The sequence below is a fragment of the Delphinus delphis genome, chromosome 4 (assembly GCF_949987515.2).
Source record: "Delphinus delphis chromosome 4, mDelDel1.2, whole genome shotgun sequence".
NCBI classification, from domain to species: domain Eukaryota; kingdom Metazoa; phylum Chordata; class Mammalia; order Artiodactyla; family Delphinidae; genus Delphinus; species Delphinus delphis.
The window spans coordinates 137,153,076-137,170,149 of NC_082686.1; the positions used below are offsets into that span (position 1 = coordinate 137,153,076).

At 43.6% G+C, this 17,074-nt stretch overlaps 1 protein-coding gene across 1 annotated transcript in view; it reads right to left on the reverse strand.

Annotated features, from left to right (window-relative positions):
- Window positions 1–370: 370 nt before the first annotated feature.
- Window positions 371–17,074, reverse strand: part of EFHB (EF-hand domain family member B) — a 48,977-nt gene continuing 32,273 nt past the window's right edge. Inside the window, exons 9-13 of the mRNA XM_060010109.1 lie at window positions 16,220–16,374; window positions 9,116–9,323; window positions 5,707–5,919; window positions 3,669–3,850; window positions 371–645 (exon numbers count right to left, since the gene is read on the reverse strand). Of these exons, the coding sequence (XP_059866092.1) occupies window positions 472–645; window positions 3,669–3,850; window positions 5,707–5,919; window positions 9,116–9,323; window positions 16,220–16,374 (932 nt within the window). The 3' untranslated portion in view covers window positions 371–471. The remainder of the gene's footprint in view (window positions 646–3,668; window positions 3,851–5,706; window positions 5,920–9,115; window positions 9,324–16,219; window positions 16,375–17,074) is intronic.

The following is a 17,074-nucleotide window of genomic DNA, read 5'->3' on the forward strand; positions in this document are numbered from 1 at the left end:
TCTGCTCCTTGTAATTAAGTCTGTTTTCCTCAGATGCTGACAGAGACTTAAAAGCCCATTAAGCTTCAGTTGTGTCACAGTGACACCTAAAGAGAAAAATAACAAAATGTTGAAGTCAAAATTTTGTGACCCTGGTATCACAAACCAGACTTTGAATATCAGGCCACCCACTCAAATGCATAGCATTCTTAAGCATACTAAACATGACAAACTTCCAGCATCATTCTGGGCCATGCCTTTGGTGAGCTTAAAGGTTAACTCCAAGTGCTCGGCAAATTCTTTGGTGCTTTATAGGAAACAAGAAAATAAAGTTTAAAGTCCAAGATCTAATTTATTAGCAACGCATCCAGGCATATAAGCCCTACCACAGTGATTGCTGAATTATAATATCTAAAACCAGAATGGACTGAACATTTTAGATGAACACGGATTTAACAATTCTTTGGTGTAAATGAATGAACGCCACAAAGATCACATGGCTGCTTTGCACTTGGTCCAGTCTGCGTACTGTAACTCACTCAGAACAGTTCTGATAGTCTCAACACAAACTTGTCCTCCGTGATGTTTTTTTGATGCAAGATTCCATACATTTTCAAATTCATCCTCGGAAAGCTTGACACCAATGTTACATAGTATCTCTGCAATCTAGGGGGAAAAAAAACTTTCAAAGTCAGGCTAATATTTATGTGTTTTTCAGTTTGTATTTTTAAAAATATCTTTATAATATCTAAGACTATGGACATTTATCCCCAAAAAAGATGTGAGGATGTGTGTGTGTGGTGGGGGAGGAGGGCTTATTACGTATAATAAGCCAATATTAAAATTCCAGGACTTTCAGCTCAGGAATCATTTTGCTAGTATGAGTGAATATGAGCGTGTTCAACTCTACTAGCCAATATATAAAATTACTTTCAACTCCAAGTGTTTCTGTTTATTTTAAAGGGAGGTGGCCAGATTCAAGCAGAAAGGGTAAACGAGTTAAAGATAGAAGACTTGCTGGATTTGATTTCCGTCCCAGTCACCTCTTATGTATGTTATCTAGACCCCTTGCATATTAGTTTCTCTTCTTTAAAATAAGAATATTTATGGGACTTCCCTGGCGGTCCAGTGCGCTTCCACTGCAGGGGGCACACGTTCGATCCCTGGTCAGGCAACTAAGATCCCACGAGCCACGTGGCCAAAAGATAAAGAACATTTATGGAGTGTCTCTAACTGGCCTGTTGTAAACTTTAATTATAGCTGGGGGTGTGCAAATGTCGGGGAGATAGTGCACGCGCGAGCGAGTGAGCGGACTAAAATCTGAGCATATTGAAAACCAGCAAACTTTGGTTATTAATCATCTCTCTGCAGTGATAATTAGTAAAAGAGATAAAGGGAGGGGGGAAACATGCTTTATATGTCCCAGGGAAAATATAAGAAAGGAAAGATAAGAACCAGTAGTGAGAAGAAATATTAGAATGAGTAGAGGGAAGAAAAGATTTGAAAAAAAAAATGAAACTAAATTTAAAAGAGGGAAAACATTTACTATGAAGCATACAGGAGGGAAGCAAAGAGGGAAATGGAAAGAAAGGTTAGACCGTGAATAGGAAAGCCAAAGAAATAGAAGACCTGCAGAATACCTCTATTAAGCTAAATCTTAACAATTAAAAGGTCCCCTAGGTATGATGCGCCTTGTGGGAAATTAACAATATAATCAAATACACTTGAAATTCAGGAGAGCAGTGCTGTCAGCGGCAGCACTTACACAGCAGAAGCGCCTCAAAGCACCCGCGCATAGTTGCTATTTTCCTCCACCCGGTGACAGGTAAAGAAAGTCCCTGCGGGGACCTCCCTGGCGGTCCAGTGGTTAAGACTCCACGCTTCCACTGTAGGGGGTTAGGGTTCGATCCCTGGTCAGGGAACTAAGATCCCGCATGCCATGTGGCGCAGCCAAAAAAAAATATGTCCCTTCAGAGCGAAGCCCTGAGGTGTGTTCTTGGGCATCCCAGCCCTTCTCCCCTGCTTCCTTCCCAACTCTTCGGGAGACATTCCTACCCTCCTTCAGCTTTCCATCCTCGTGTATTGATTAGCTAACACTTTTACGGAAACCCATCTATTCTCAAGGTGACGTTATTACTCCAACCAGGTCTCTGGGTTCTTTTTTTTTTTTTTAATAGACTTTATTTTTTAGAGCATTTTTAGGTTTCTAGAAAAATCGAGCAGAAATTATCTAGAGTTCCCGTATGCTCTATCACTTGCCCCCTCTTTTCCCCTGTTAGTAACATCTTGCATTAGTGCGGTATATTTGTGACAGTTGATGAGCCAATATTGATACATTATTGTTAACCAAAGTCCATCGTTCACATGAGGGTTCACTCTCTGTGTTGCATAATCTATGGGTTTTGACAAATGTATAATAACACGTATCCACCATTATGGTATCATACAAAATAGTTTCACGGCCCTAAAGATCCTCTGTGCTACACCTATTCATCCGTCCCTTTTTCTCTCCAACCCTCTGGCAACCATCGGTCTTTCTACTTTCTCCATTGTTTTGCCTCTTCTAGAATGTCATTTAGTTGGAATAGTATATGTGCAGGCCTCTGGGTTCTTACTTCCTACCTAGAATTGTGAGATAAAGGATGACTTCCTAGTTAAAAGAATTTTAGGCATCAGGAAACAAGCAGGAGATTTTTCTTTCTTTTGGTGGCCCTGAAGCCCTATTTCATAGGCCCTTTAGAGTGACTGAGGGAAGAGAACACACAGTCTGCGAATGTCTCTTCTCTAACCTTCTGTGGTGGATCCTGGGTTCCTTCTTTGGGACCAGCCAGGAGGCATCTTCCTCTGAGTTTCTCCCCTCCTCTCCCCCCACCTCAGTGGGAATGAATCATTGGAATGAATCTGTTACTAAGTTTGCAAGTTTGCAAGCCATCAACCCTGCATGTGAAGTCCCAGAAAGCATCACACGTCTGTTCACATCATTTCTAGCTCTGGATTTGAAAGCTCAAAGAAGCAATTGCTCCCTTGATCACAGCCTGCTTTCCACAATGACAGATCTAGACAGGCTGGCTGCTCTGACCAAGACTTGCCCTTACTCCTCGGCCCTCAGAAACCCAATGGCTATTCTGGCCTAGCCGGTTGCACCTGCTTTATAACAAACCTAGGAAGAAAATCACCTGGGCCATGAAGACCACGTTTACCAAGCGAAAAAACAAGATACAATGGGCTGACACGTGGCAACAGGACAGAACATTTTAAATCAGTGCTTGTTGTAGATAGTCTGAGATAGCAGCTCATAAGGATGGCAGAGTGGCCCTCCTCACACTTACTCTTTGGTTTTGGAGACCCACGACCACAAGGGTACTTACACAAGGAAGGGATTGAGCCACTTTGCTTTTACTCAACGAAGAATAGTGTTGAATATCTTAGGAAAACAGTTTTCTTTTTATACATAGGTCACAGTGAATATATGACGTGAGTGTAATGCTTCTTATTAGAGTAAATTCTACTTCAAGAATTGTACCAAATATCACAACCAAATTGAACATTATCCTCAAGAATCCTAATGGGGGGGGGGGAACGGGGTGCTCCTGATGACTTTTGTAATATAAACGCTCAAGCAAATAAACATTTCCACCATTGTGTGTCGTTGGCCTTTCTTTCAACCCTTTTGAAATCACATGTTGTACCTCTTTTTTGGATCTGGTCTTGAAGAAGTCTCTTTCAAACAATCCTTTCTGGCCAAAGATGGTAGGATACAGCAATGAATAGGCATTTCCCTCTTCACCATAATTGGTTCTGTCACTGATACGGCGAATTCGGGGGGCGGGAATATCGGACCGAATGGTTGGAACACCGTAGGTGGGATAACCTAGGACATGGAGGGGGGAGGAAAACAGACATTCTAAATACAGCCGCCACCAACCATGTGCCTACTGAGCACTGGAAATGTGGCTGGTCCAAACTGAGCTGTGCTGAGTGTAAAATACACAATTTCAAAGATGTAGTACCCAAAACAAGAATGTGAGACATTTAATTAATCATTTTATATTGATTCCTTGTTGAGATGATAGTACTTTGGAGATACATATTGTATATAAAATATATATATATACTATTAAAAAAATTGTTTTTTTATTTTGTCTGTGCCACGCAGCATTCAGGAACTTAGTTCCCTGACCAGGGATTGAACCTGGGCCTCGGCAGTGAAAGCACCAAGCCCTAACCACTGGACTGCCAGGGAATTCCCAATGCACTATTAAAGTTAATTTCACCTGTTTCTTCTTCTTAATGTGGCTACTAAAATTTTTTAAATACAGATGACACCAGGACTTCCCTGGTGGCGGAGCGGTTAAGAATCCACCTGCCAATGCAGAGGACACAGGTTCGAGCCCTGGTCTGGGAAGATTCCGCATGCCACGGAGCAACTAAGCCCGTGCGCCACAACTACTGAGCCTGCGCTCTAGAGCCCGCGAGGCACAACTTCTGAAGCCCACACGCCTAGAGCCCGTGCTCCGCAACAAGAGAAGCCACCGCAATGAGAAGCCCGCACACCCCAACGAAGAGTAGCCCCCGCTCGCCGCAACTAGAGAAGGGCTGCACGCAGCAAGGAAGCCCCAACGCAGCCAAAAATAAATAATAAATTAAAACAAAAAAAAATACATACAACACCAATTGTATTTCTATTGGGCAACACTATTCCAAAGCAAGTAGCAAGCTCTCATCACAACGGAATGTAAAGCATGTCTATGAAATCCAGTTGAGAAAAACATGTAAATCCTTAATCATGGCCTTAGTCCAAAAAAAGGATCTTGACCAATATAAAAGAGTCGTCTAAATTCATCATGCTTGATATTGAGATCTGGGCAGTTATGGGTTGAACTGTACCCTCCCCAGACTTTTATGTTAAAGTCCTAACCCTTAGTACCTCAGGAGGTGACCTTATTTGGAAAGAGGGTCATTGCAGGAATAATTAATTAAGATGAGGTTATACGGGAGAAGGGTGGACCCTTGGTCCAATATGACTGGAGTCCTTATAAAAAGGGGACATTGGGACACAGATGCTCACACGGGAGAACATCAGATGAAGACGAAGGCAGAGATCAGGCTGGTGCAGCAGAAGCTGAGTAGCACCAAAGACTGCCGGCAAACCCCCAGAATCCAGGATAGGACCTGGAGCAGATTTTCCCTCACGGCACTCAGAAGGACGCCACCCTGCCAACACCTTGACCTCGGACTTGCAGCCATCACGAGATGATCAATTTCTGCTGTTTAGCCATTCAGTTTGTGGTATTTGTTATGATAGCCCTAGCAGACTAACAGACGGGGAATAAAGATGTAAGGAACCGTTCTGTAAGAGCTCATCAAATATTTGAAGGCAAATCTGTTTGTAGCTAAGAATCACGTGGTTCAAAAGTCTCCTAGCACTTGGTGAAGTCTGAATTACCACGAGGTCTAACCTTCCGGGTTCTGAGCTATGATGGTTTCAGTTTCATTGATACAGAGAGAGTCATTTTACTTGGGTCACCATGAACACTAGTTCAATTCAGCCTACATTTATCGAGCCTTCCTGGTTGCTTAGAATACAGAACTGAATGAAAGGTCCTGGGCTTTGAGAAAGTTAGAGTCTAATAGAGGCTGGGGGACAATGCAAGGACAGACAAAGGACACTCCCCTTCTGTGTTTGTTGATCCTTTTAACACTCAGCAAATAATGTGACATACTCACAAGTAGAAGGAACAGCGCCTACGACTGCACTGATCTCGGAAGAAGTGGTCTTGTAGTGATTAGAAACTTCATCGCTTGGCCTCAGAAGTGTCCGCAGAGTCTTTTCTGAGCTCCCTGGCTCTTTCAAGACAACATCTTCAGGCTTTATCAGGAGAGCTGGTTCAGATTCTTCTACATTAGCCTCAGCAGGGTTTGCACAATCTGGTTTTCCACCTTCAAGCAAAGACGGAAAGGGGGAAAAAAAAGTACAGGACAAAGTTACTACCTGGTGCTCACCCTGTAACAAGATGAGTTTTCCCATTTAGTCTCTTCTTGCTGGTGGAAACAGAGGCTGAGCTGGTGTAGACCCTCCACTGACACCAGTAGCCACTGTGGAAGCACAAGTTCAGTCCCAGGTCATACACCAGGAAATCTGAACAAGGTCTAATGTTTCTGCTCACCACTGCACTCATTTTATGCTAGAATAAAGCTTTAAATCTGAAACACCAAATGAAAACGGAGAACTTTTTTTTTCTTTCCTCTTTTTTAAAATTAGAGCCTATTTTCATATTTGACTTGAACTACAGGATTACCAGAGTTGTTCCTAAGACTATGCCCTGGGGAGGGACAGGAGAAGAAATATTTGGAGCTGTAAATTCCACACATACCTGATCGCGGTAGGGAGGGAGCCCCCATGCACTGTGACATTTGGAGAGGCGACGAGAGCTCGCTGTGAGCGCAGGAACCGATTCTATAAATAACTCCCTTCCAATCAGTGTATAAGAGAAAACCCTGTAAGATTCTGTTCTCTTTTGCAGATTTGCTTTGCTGAGTCAGTTCTGAAGTTGAGGAGGAAATTCCTGACACAGCTTTTTCATGGAGCTGCTAAGTACACAGCTAGCACTAGGCTGCGCTGTGGTCTCTCCAGCGCTGGAGGAACTCAAGGTGCTGGGGAAGGCCCCGCACCGGTTACACCGGCGAAGAGTGCCCCAGTGCCCGATCGGGGTGGCAAACCAGAAAAGACAGACCCATCTAAAGTCTGCACCCCCCGACTCAGCCCCTGCCAATCGCTGCAGTGAAAGCGTCGGGCCCAGTGTTCCAGACCCTCTGGACCCAGTCCCTGCACCCCCGAGTGGGTGGGCGCAAAAGGCAGAAATCTGGACCAAGTACGAAAAATAGTTTCTCAGAAAACTGCTTGAAAACCCCTGCCTTAAATGAAGCACCCCCTTTTCTCCAGCCGTCAACAGTAAGATGGAACTTGATATAAGAAAATTCCTGGCAATACATTCCCGAGTCCCTTCTGACTGACCCACCAGCCACTGTCTTAGAAGAAGAGGAAAACCTCAAGAACTCCGTTGAAAATGGCGCTCAAGTCAGGACCCCCCAACCAGGAACAATTAGAAGAACCACCTGGTTTGAAAGCAGGCTTTTGTTTCCCCCACTGCTTCATGAGTTGTTCCAAGAAGGAAAATACTCTGTCACCCTCTATTTATTTCTGAGAGAACTAGGGTAGAGTTGTTTTCTATAAAAAGCTTCATTAGGTAGAGAAGATCCTCCTGCTTTCCTAGTGGACAGCAGAGAAAAGCCATCCCAGAAACTGGTAAGGGCTCCCGTGGTCAATAAAGCCCCAAATGTGGTACTGGCTTTGCAGGAATAAAAGTGAAAACAGGAGTATCTTCACGTTTTAGAGGAGAGATATTCCAAGAGGAGATAAGCATGTAGACAATCTTTCAAAAGTTAATCATCTGTAAGAATCAAGACTTGAAAATTAAAGCAAATGAGGTATCATTATATAACAACTAAATCACAAGAATGTTTGAAATAACACTCAATGGTAGCAAGATTGGAGTAAAACCTTCTCACCAACGTGACTGATAAAATTGCAAATTGGTACAATCATTTAAAAAAGCAAAATGAAAGAGAGAGTTACTTCTGGGACAAAAATAACATTCATAAGAAATGAAATAGAAACAGAAAGCTTTCTGAGAGATGATAATCATTATAGCGTCACCCATATTACTTTTAAAATATCTGGAAATATGGGCTTCCCTGGTGGCGCAGTGGTTGAGAGTCCGCCTGCCGATGCAGGGGACACGGGTTCATGCCCCGGTCCGGGAAGATCCCACATGCCGCGGAGCGGCTGGGCCCGTGAGCCATGGCCGCTGAGCCATGGCCGCTGAGCCTGCGCGTCCGGAGCCTGTGCTCCGCAATGGGAGAGGCCACAATAGTGAGAGGCCCGCGTACAGCAAAAAAAAAAAAAAAAGAAAATATCTGGAAATAACCTAAGTTTTAAAAAGTGAGGAAATGGCTTAGTAATTCATAATACCTCAGCTTAAGGGAACTGAAAATGAAGTTTACAGAAACCATAAAAGTATCTCTTCATTCCATAGAAATTTGAGAGCTAAGTTTTTTTGTTTTTAGCCAAATAAAAATGGTACAGTCACCGTGATTTTAGCTATTTTAAAATATTTCCATACATGGACTTCCCTGGTGGCACAGTGGTTAAGAATACGCCTGCCAATGCAGGGGACACAGGTTCGAGCCCTGGTCTGGGAAGATCCCACATGCCGCAGAGCAACTAAGCCCGTGCGCCACAACTACTGAGCCTGCACTCTAGAGCCCGCGAGCCACAACTACTGAGCCTGCGTGCCACAACTACTGAAGCCTGTGCGCCTAGAGTCTGTGCTCCACAACAAGAGAAGCCACCGCAATAAGAAGCCTGTGCACCGCTACGAAGAGTAGCCCTTGCTCACTGCAACTAGAGAAAGCCCACATGCAGCAACAAAGACCCAACACAGCCAAAAATAAAATTAATTAATTAATTTTAAAAACAAAGAACAAGCTTATAAAAAAAATTTCCATATGCACACACACATATGTATATATGTATATCTATATATGGTTAGTGATGCAGGAAGATAATGTGTAAACATGAAGATATTTGAATAAAAGTAAAGATTATGTTTTTCCTTTTCTTAAAAAATTTAACAGATCAAATTCTATTTTACAATTGACTTTTCCTGGGGGAGGGGAGCTAATTTCTCTGAGAAAATGGTTTTCAAACAGCTTTCTGAGGAACTCTCTTTCATATTTTGGGCTTCTGTGTAAATTGTTTTGCTTGTAACTGTTTTCTTTTGAATGAGTAATACACGGTTCCAAACGTAAAAGATACAAAAACATAGACTGAAAAGTGAGTCTTGCTGCCGCTTTGACCCTCAGCAACCAGTGTCCCCTCCCCGGAAATAATAAATGTTATCAAATTCTTTCCTAACCTTCCACAGATATTCTATGCATAAAAATAAAAACAAATATATGTATATGTGCATATCTTTAAATATATAATATTAAAGTTGACAAGAGTCAAACTCCTAAGAAAAAGAAAATACTAAAGTCCATTTAAGAATTTAGCAAGCCTTCAGAAATTAAATACCTTTAATAATGACCCTCTCTTCATACTCCTTAAGGGGGGTTTTATCTTTCCAGTTAAGAAAATTTGCAAATTCAAGGTAGTTAATCAGCCCATCGTTATCCACATCACAGTATTCAAACAGCTGGTCCAGGAGCTTCTCATCTATGTGCAAACTGGCCTGGTCACACGCTTCCCGAAGCTCAGCTTTATCTATGGCCCCATCTCCCTTCTGTTAGACATGAAGCAAAAAAAGATGACGTGAGCTTTGTCTTCACGAGCAGAGTGGGCAACATCTGTTATTTCCTTTAAGAAAAAAAGAAAGAGCTCTATCACATAAATTCAAAGAATCGGTCCTATTTTTCACATAAGGAGAGTCAGATACTAAGCGAGATTGGTCCCCATCGTGTCCATCTGATATGTGCCCGGTAATTTCAACCCTGGTTGGAGTGGAGTGTGGCTCACAGCCTTTGTGCATTTTAATATCTTTCTCATTATTTTATTTTTATTTTATTTATTTTTTTTGCGGTATGCGGGCCTCTCGCTGTTTTGGCCTCTCCCGTCGCGGAGCACAGGCTCCGGACGCACAGGCTCAGTGGCCATGGCTCACGGGCCCAGCCGCTCCGCGGCATGTGGGATCCTCCCGGACCGGGGCACAAAGCCGTGTCCCCTACATCGGCAGGCGGACTCTCAACCACTACGCCACCAGGGAAGCCCAGTATCTTTCTCATTAAATCATGTTGTTTACACTCGGGTTGAGAAGGCCTAAGCATGATTCATGCTTGACATTTCATTTGACCAATGTTGTGTACTTTTGACAGCTTTCTGCAATTTTCAATGCTTTCAAAGTTGGTGTTCCAACTAGGCAGTCAGGGACTTCCCTGGTGGTCCAGTGGTTAGGACTCCACACTTTCACTCATGAGGGCCTGGGTTCAATCCCTGGTCAGGGAACTAAGATCCCACATGCCGCGCGGTGTGGGAAAAAATTGAAAAGTCAACTGGGCAGTGATTGTCCTACACTACATTGCCTGGTGAAAAGAAGAAATTAGGGAAGTGGCTGCAGGCCAAGCACAGAGAGTGGATTCAAAGGCAGCTGCCCCTGGATGTTAACGCTCCGCGTGGACAACAGGATTCACTCAGATTCATCCTGGAAGCGGGAGGAGGGGAAGTTTCCACCCCTTTCAGACAACAGTTAAAGACAGAAGCACCTACGCTGAGCGTGAAAGGAGGGAAATTTAGAAAGACTCTGGGCAGAACCCGGCTGATTCACTTGCAGGGTGACGGGCCGGAGCACATAATGCTTGTTAAGGAAGAATGGCCAGAGCTGGGCGTCTTACCACTCAGCCCTACTGCAGCCCGTCAAGCCAAACTTAGATCCATCCGAGATGACAGGGAAAGGTCCCAGTGTTTTCAAAGTGGGTGCCAGCTGCTATAAGGGAGCTTTGGCCCTCTCAGAGAGATTTCCCCGAGATAGTTAAACTCCCAAGGGAAAACATAAATGACTCAACAACAATCAGCTCCTAGGCCCAGGGTTGGATTCACAACGCTGGTGAAGGCAATCCCCTTGAGAATAAGAAACTGACCCAGTGAATTCTAGATAAATTCCTGCAGCCAGACCCATAGGCCTGGAGAATGTTCCTAACCCTCATGTTGAAAAAGAATGAGAATTTAAAATATATTATATGGGGCTTCCCTGGTGGCGCAGTGGTTGGGAGTCCGCCTGCCGATGCAGGGGACACGGCTTTGTGCCCCGGTCCGGGAGGATCCCACATGCTGCGGAGCGGCTGGGCCCGTGAGCCATGGCCGCTGAGCCTGCGCGTCCGGAGCCTGTGCTCCGCAACGGGAGAGGCCAAAACAGCGAGAGGCCCGCATACCGCAAAAAAAAAAAAAAAAAAAAAGTAGCCTGCTTTATGAAAGTCTCTGCTGCCAGCCCAAGTCAACCAAAACTACGAGCCCCACACCCCTAACTGAAAAGCAAAGGTGGGGTGGTGGGCTGTTGAATCGAGGGTCCCCAAATCTGAAAAAGATGGTGGCGGTAATGAAAGAAAATGCTTCTTATTCACTGGGTACGGAGCCACTCCTGCCTCTGCAGCCTTGACGTTTCCCTCCCCCCATACCCCAACCTCAACTGTTCTAAGCAGGACTAGGTATGGGACAAGATCTCCTTGTCCCCAAGGGGGATCACAGGCCACAAGTATCTGTCCCAGTATGTTGTGGAACTTCAGGGGGGTGGAGACTGAAACCACTACGGCTTCATTGGCTATGGGTGCCAAAGTCGTCACCCTACTGAGTGTGCAGCAAGAAGAGACGTCAGGAATCAGCTGGTGGCGTTTGGGCAGGGTTTGTTCAAAGTGGAGAAGGAAAGTTAACAATCTATTATTTCTGTGGCTTCCACTGCTGGATGTGTCAATTGATATTGATGCTTTCCATACCTGTCTTATGAATGTTCAGGCACTTATGATCAAGAGAAGCCACGTGGAGAGAATGCTAGTACCTTTGGGGCCCCTCAACCCTCATGACCCCTTTGAGCTGCAAGTCTCTATGAATAATGATTTCACCACGTAGAGCCACTGGGCCTGGTTCACTAACCTGAAACCCAGTGGTCTTCACTGGTCTGCTGTGGCTTTCAACCTCAGTAAGAGCTAAGGACCAAAAAAGGGCATAGTCACTCTACTCAGTGGGCAGAACTCAAGGTTATTCTCACAGCTCCGGCCAATACTGCCACTGATGAATCTGTTATATTTTTACTAACTCTTGGACTGTTGCCAATGGCCTGCGTGCTTGGTTGCCACTTGGAAAACTACAGACTGGGGACTTCCCTGGTAGTCCAGTGGTTAGGACTCCATACTTCCAATGCAGGGGGATGGGTTCGATCCCTGGTTGGGGAACTAAGACCCCACATGCCGCCCGGCATGGCCAAAAATATAGAAAATTAAAAATTTTTTAATTTAAAAAATTTTTAAAAAGACCACTACAGATTGGAAGATTAAAGACACCTCTTTTTGAGACAGAAAACTATGGATCAACAGAGGAATGGATAAAGAAAATGTGGTACATATATACAATGGAATAAAAACGAACAAAATAATGCCATTTGCAGCAACATGGATGGACCTAGAGATTGTCATACTGAGTGACATAAATCAGACACAGAAAGACAAATATCATATGATATCGCTTATATGTGGATCTAAAAAAGAAGGGGGTACAAATGAACTTATTTAGAAAACAGAAATAGCATCACGAATGTAGAAAACAAACTTATGGTTACCAGGGAATGGGGGGGAAGGATAAATTGGGAGATTGGGATTGACATACACACAGTACTATATATAAAATAGATAACTAATAAGAACCTGCTGTATAGCACAGGGAACTCTACTCAATACTCTGTAATGACCTACATGGGGAAAGAATCTAAAACAAAAAGTGTGGATATATGTATATGTATAACTGACTCACTTTGCTGTACACCTGAAACTAACATATTATAAATCAACTGTACTCCAATAAAAAAAAGAAAAAAGAAAACTATGGAAACAAATCACTGCTGCTGAGTGAACCATCCAGGTAATTCACATAGATGCCCAGGATAAGGGTCCGTCCTCCGATGTGGACGACAGGAATCAAACTTTGGATTGAGCCTGCACCACCCAGGTTGCACCATCGCTGCCTGGATCCATCCTTGTAGCAGACACGACAATACACGCACCATGAGACAAAGTGCCAAAAAAGCAGTCGACGTTTCCGAGGCAGAGGCTACCACCACATGCCTAACGTGTGACTCCTGCCACAAGCTGACCCACTTGTCTCATGGTGAGGGAGGACACATCACACACAAGGCATTGCCCCATGCTCCTGGCATACTGACTACACGAACCTTTGTCCCCACTCAGAGCTATTGATGGTACATCTCTCTGTTGACACGTTTTCAAGTTATAGAATCGCTATTTCAGGCCAATGAGCCAGCTGCAGACACAAAAGTGTGGCCCGTGCAAGTCATCTGAGTCACGTGCTTTGCTTTCTGGACCACTTTCGGTCTGACAGTGGCGTGACTTATAGCACAAAGGCTACTCAACAATGAGCTATTAGTCAAGGTATTCACTGAACCTTTTCTGCCCCCAACCATCCACAGCAGTCTGGTATTACTGAGCTTTGGAACGGCCTTGCTCACACGTCTTAGTAAACCAGTTTTGTCAATGAATGCAACTGTCCCCCAAAAGGAATCATCCCATCTCAGCTACTTCCTGGATAATAGGCAGAATAAAAGGAGTTGGAATTATATATACCTATTTTGAAAATTTGAGACTCTGCTGTGACCATTCTTGGACATGATGAGTCTTTATTTCCCCCACCCTTTAGATTTTAAGTTCCCTGAGTTAAAAGCCTGCACGTTATCTGGGATAATGTTTGATGTGCTGTGAGTGTTCAACAAATAACAGAATTAATCCTCTAAGCCAAGAAGAGTCATTTAGGAAATCACAGTTTATTTGTTCTGTTTTGTTTTGCTTTTCAATTAAATTAAATCTGGGCATTCAACAGTATAAGATTCTAATCATCAAAAACAATCCTACAGCTGTACTAGGAAGACCCACATCTTATTACCCACTCAGGAAAAAAAAGCTCCTCAAGGGCACTGAGCACTACACTGTACATATTAAAAGTTAACTATTTACGGGCTTCCCTGGTGGCGCAGTGGTTGAGAGTCCGCCTGCCGATGCAGGGGACGCGGGTTCGTGCCCCGGTCCGGGAAGATCCCACATGCCGCGGAGCGGCTGGGCCCGTGAGCCATGGCCACTGAGCGTGCGCGTCTGGAGCCTGTGCTCCGCAACGGGAGAGGCCACAACAGTGAGAGGCCCGCGTACCGCAAAAAAAGAGAAAAAAAAAAAGTTAACTATTTAAAAGGTATATCAGCATTAAATAATTCTCAGTAATTTCCTCCTGCTTAATTTAATGTTATCATAAGGAATGTGCCTGGTGGTTCACTGAGATCATCAACAGCTATTAAGATGATCACCTTGATTATGATTACATTTAACATGAGGAATTTTTAGAAAGAGGAGCACTATGCACCCTGCTAGTTTTCCTTATTCACATTACTACCATGTAAATTTCCCCAATATCATCTTTGTAGATACTTGGAGTTGAGTAAGGTTTAAAATATACTTGTTGGGCTTCCCTGGTGGCGCAGTGGTTGAGAGTCCACCTGCCTATGCAGGGGATGCGGGTTCGTGCCCCAGTCCGGGAAGATACCACGTGCCGCGGAGCGGCTGGGCCCGTGAGCCAGGGCCGCTGAGCCTGCGCGTCCGGAGCCTGTGCTCCGCAACGGGAGAGGCCACAATAGTGAGAGGCCCGCATACCGCAAAATAAATAAATAAATTTTATATATATATATATATATAACTTGTTTTTGCTTAAGTAATTTAATTCTGAAGAATAATTTTTAAATTACCTGTAAATAGCAATCGGTCTCTACTAAAAACCAGAGAAACAGTTGAATACTTACATTTTCTTTAAACACAGCTTTGTGAGAAATGTCGTTGATGACTGATTGGTGTTTGTCCCGACATAATTAGTACAAACCTAACTGAGGTATTTAACCCACTTTTTATTCACCAGTACATCACAGGTACACAGGCCCCTAATCTAAAATCAGATAAAACTCATGGGCTTAAAATGAATGAGCCAATGAGTGATCAAGATTTTTTCATAAGATAAAAATTGTGAGGTGTCACTTTTCTAAAACTGTACTCAACATTGGAATGGAGATAAGACTATTATCTTTTTTTCCTTTTGAGATGAACTAAAATTATTCTGCTCTTTCTTTTCTTCTCCTATCAAGATTATGATGCACTACCTCATCACGGGTTTATTTATGAGCTTTTATTTGTTTATGTTAGACTCATTCTAAAACGGTTTGAGGCTGCCTAGAAAAAGAAGTACAATGAGCGCCAAAAAAAGTGAGGAAATCAGGGCAAAGAGAAAATAAAGTTGGACGAAAATAAGATGAAACCTGAAATAAAAAGAGTGCACAAAATGTATGCTATAAGATCACCTTCACAAACTAGATGTGTTTCTCTGTATTGGCTCTAAGCTTCCTGGCAGCCAAGTCAAAAAGGTATGCACTATTGGTCCAAAGTCATGCTGTACATGAAGCAAAAACAAACCAGATACCTAGACAGAGCACAGTTATGTGTTTTAGAAAGACTGGGTTTCCTTATAAAGAGGATGCGTGTGACAAAAATAAATAACAGCCGCGTGGGCGTACTAATAAAAAATGTGCCACGTTTCACAAACTGTTTGTGTAGTAGCGTTCCTTAGTGCAAGCCTAAGGCGCTGTGCAGCTTGGTAAATCCTGTAATGGCCTAAAATGATGTCCGGTAATTATGCAGCCCTGGGTTGATCTGACTTGATCAAAGAATAAAATGTAGAGGAGCTTGAAGATTGAGTGATCTTACTCTCAAAACTGAAACCACACCTGGTGCCCAGGGGAGAGCGTTCTAAGCTTGACTTGGACCAGACTGACAGTACCGTGTGTACACATTCAGAGTGAGGCAGAGACTGTCCATCCCCCAGGCTCCCAGCACACGCTAGTTTAATGATCTGCAACAGTGGTTCTCAAACCTCAGCCTGCATCAGAATCACTGAAAAGCTTGTTAAAACACAATTGCTAGACCCCAACCCCAAGTTCCTAATTCAGGAGGTCTGGGGTGGGCCTTAGGACGTGCATCTCTAGCATGTTCCCAAGTGACACTGACGATGGTGAAAGAACCACATTTTGACAACGCAGGTCTACTCCAGCAAACATTTTCTGTCAAGGGCTCAAAAGTAGATACCATAGGTTTTGCAAGCCATTCAGTCTCTCTGCATATGTGTAGTTGCAAAAGCAGCCGTGGACAATACTTAAAACAAATGGACATGCATATGATCCAGCAATCCCACTCCTGAGCATATATCCAAAGAAAACTCTAATTCAAAGAGATACATGCACCCCAATTTTTTTAAATATAGGCATGTAAAACTATCTACAAAAACAGGTGGTGGACCGGACTTGATCCTGATCTACACCAGCCTGCTGGGACCTGTAAGCCCATGCGTAGACCAAAAAAGCTTCACTTTACTACTGGCCTTGTCATAGTGTCTGAAGGCTGACAACAAAGTGTCAAAGTTTTGGTAGTTAACTTTCTTTAAGTGATGTCGCACTGCTGCAACCAGGGCTCTCTGTCTGTCCTTGCCTCGGAGATATTCTCCCGGAAGTCTTCTGTGGATGAGATCACCAGCTCCTATTGAAAAGAGGGGGAAAAAAAGTCTTTTATCTGAATTTAAAGTCTGGCACAATTATTCCCACACTAACTAAAACAGAGAGAGATCTAGCAACTTCTGTGAATGAAAACACCTAACTCCAATACTATTATGCATCATGACAGAAAATTCTTTTGTATAAAAAAAAATGTGCAAAGTAATTGATAAAAATGAATACTTCTGCTGTATGCGACTTCTTTGCTCAATGAAAAAAATCTGAAAAAATGAATTTTATGGGGGAATCATGAGCCCACTCAGCTGTCAAATCCTTCCCTAAGACAACAAAGTCCTTGCCTGACACCCTCTTAGCAGACATTTGTCTACAAGGCTGAGGATCTGAAAGCTGGGGCTGATTCCACGTGGGGGTCACTCTGTGTGCCTCAGGGTTGACCAAACATCTGGGAAACCTTGTAAAAACTGGACACAAGTTCCCTACTCCTTCCTAATGTGAGTTCCCGGTCTGCCTTCAGTCTGCACACCAAGTCCCCATTTCTCTCCTGCTTCCCCTACACTATTACCAGGACAGGAGACCTCCATTCACAGTCCATTAAGTGAGTCCTGACCCACAACCCCGAGTAATAACCCCTCCAATCCACCTGCTGCCACTGCCACCCCCAGCCCTTGCTTCCACTTTTCTTTCATGACTTAAAGGAACTTTCCTGAATTATGACACAAAGAAAG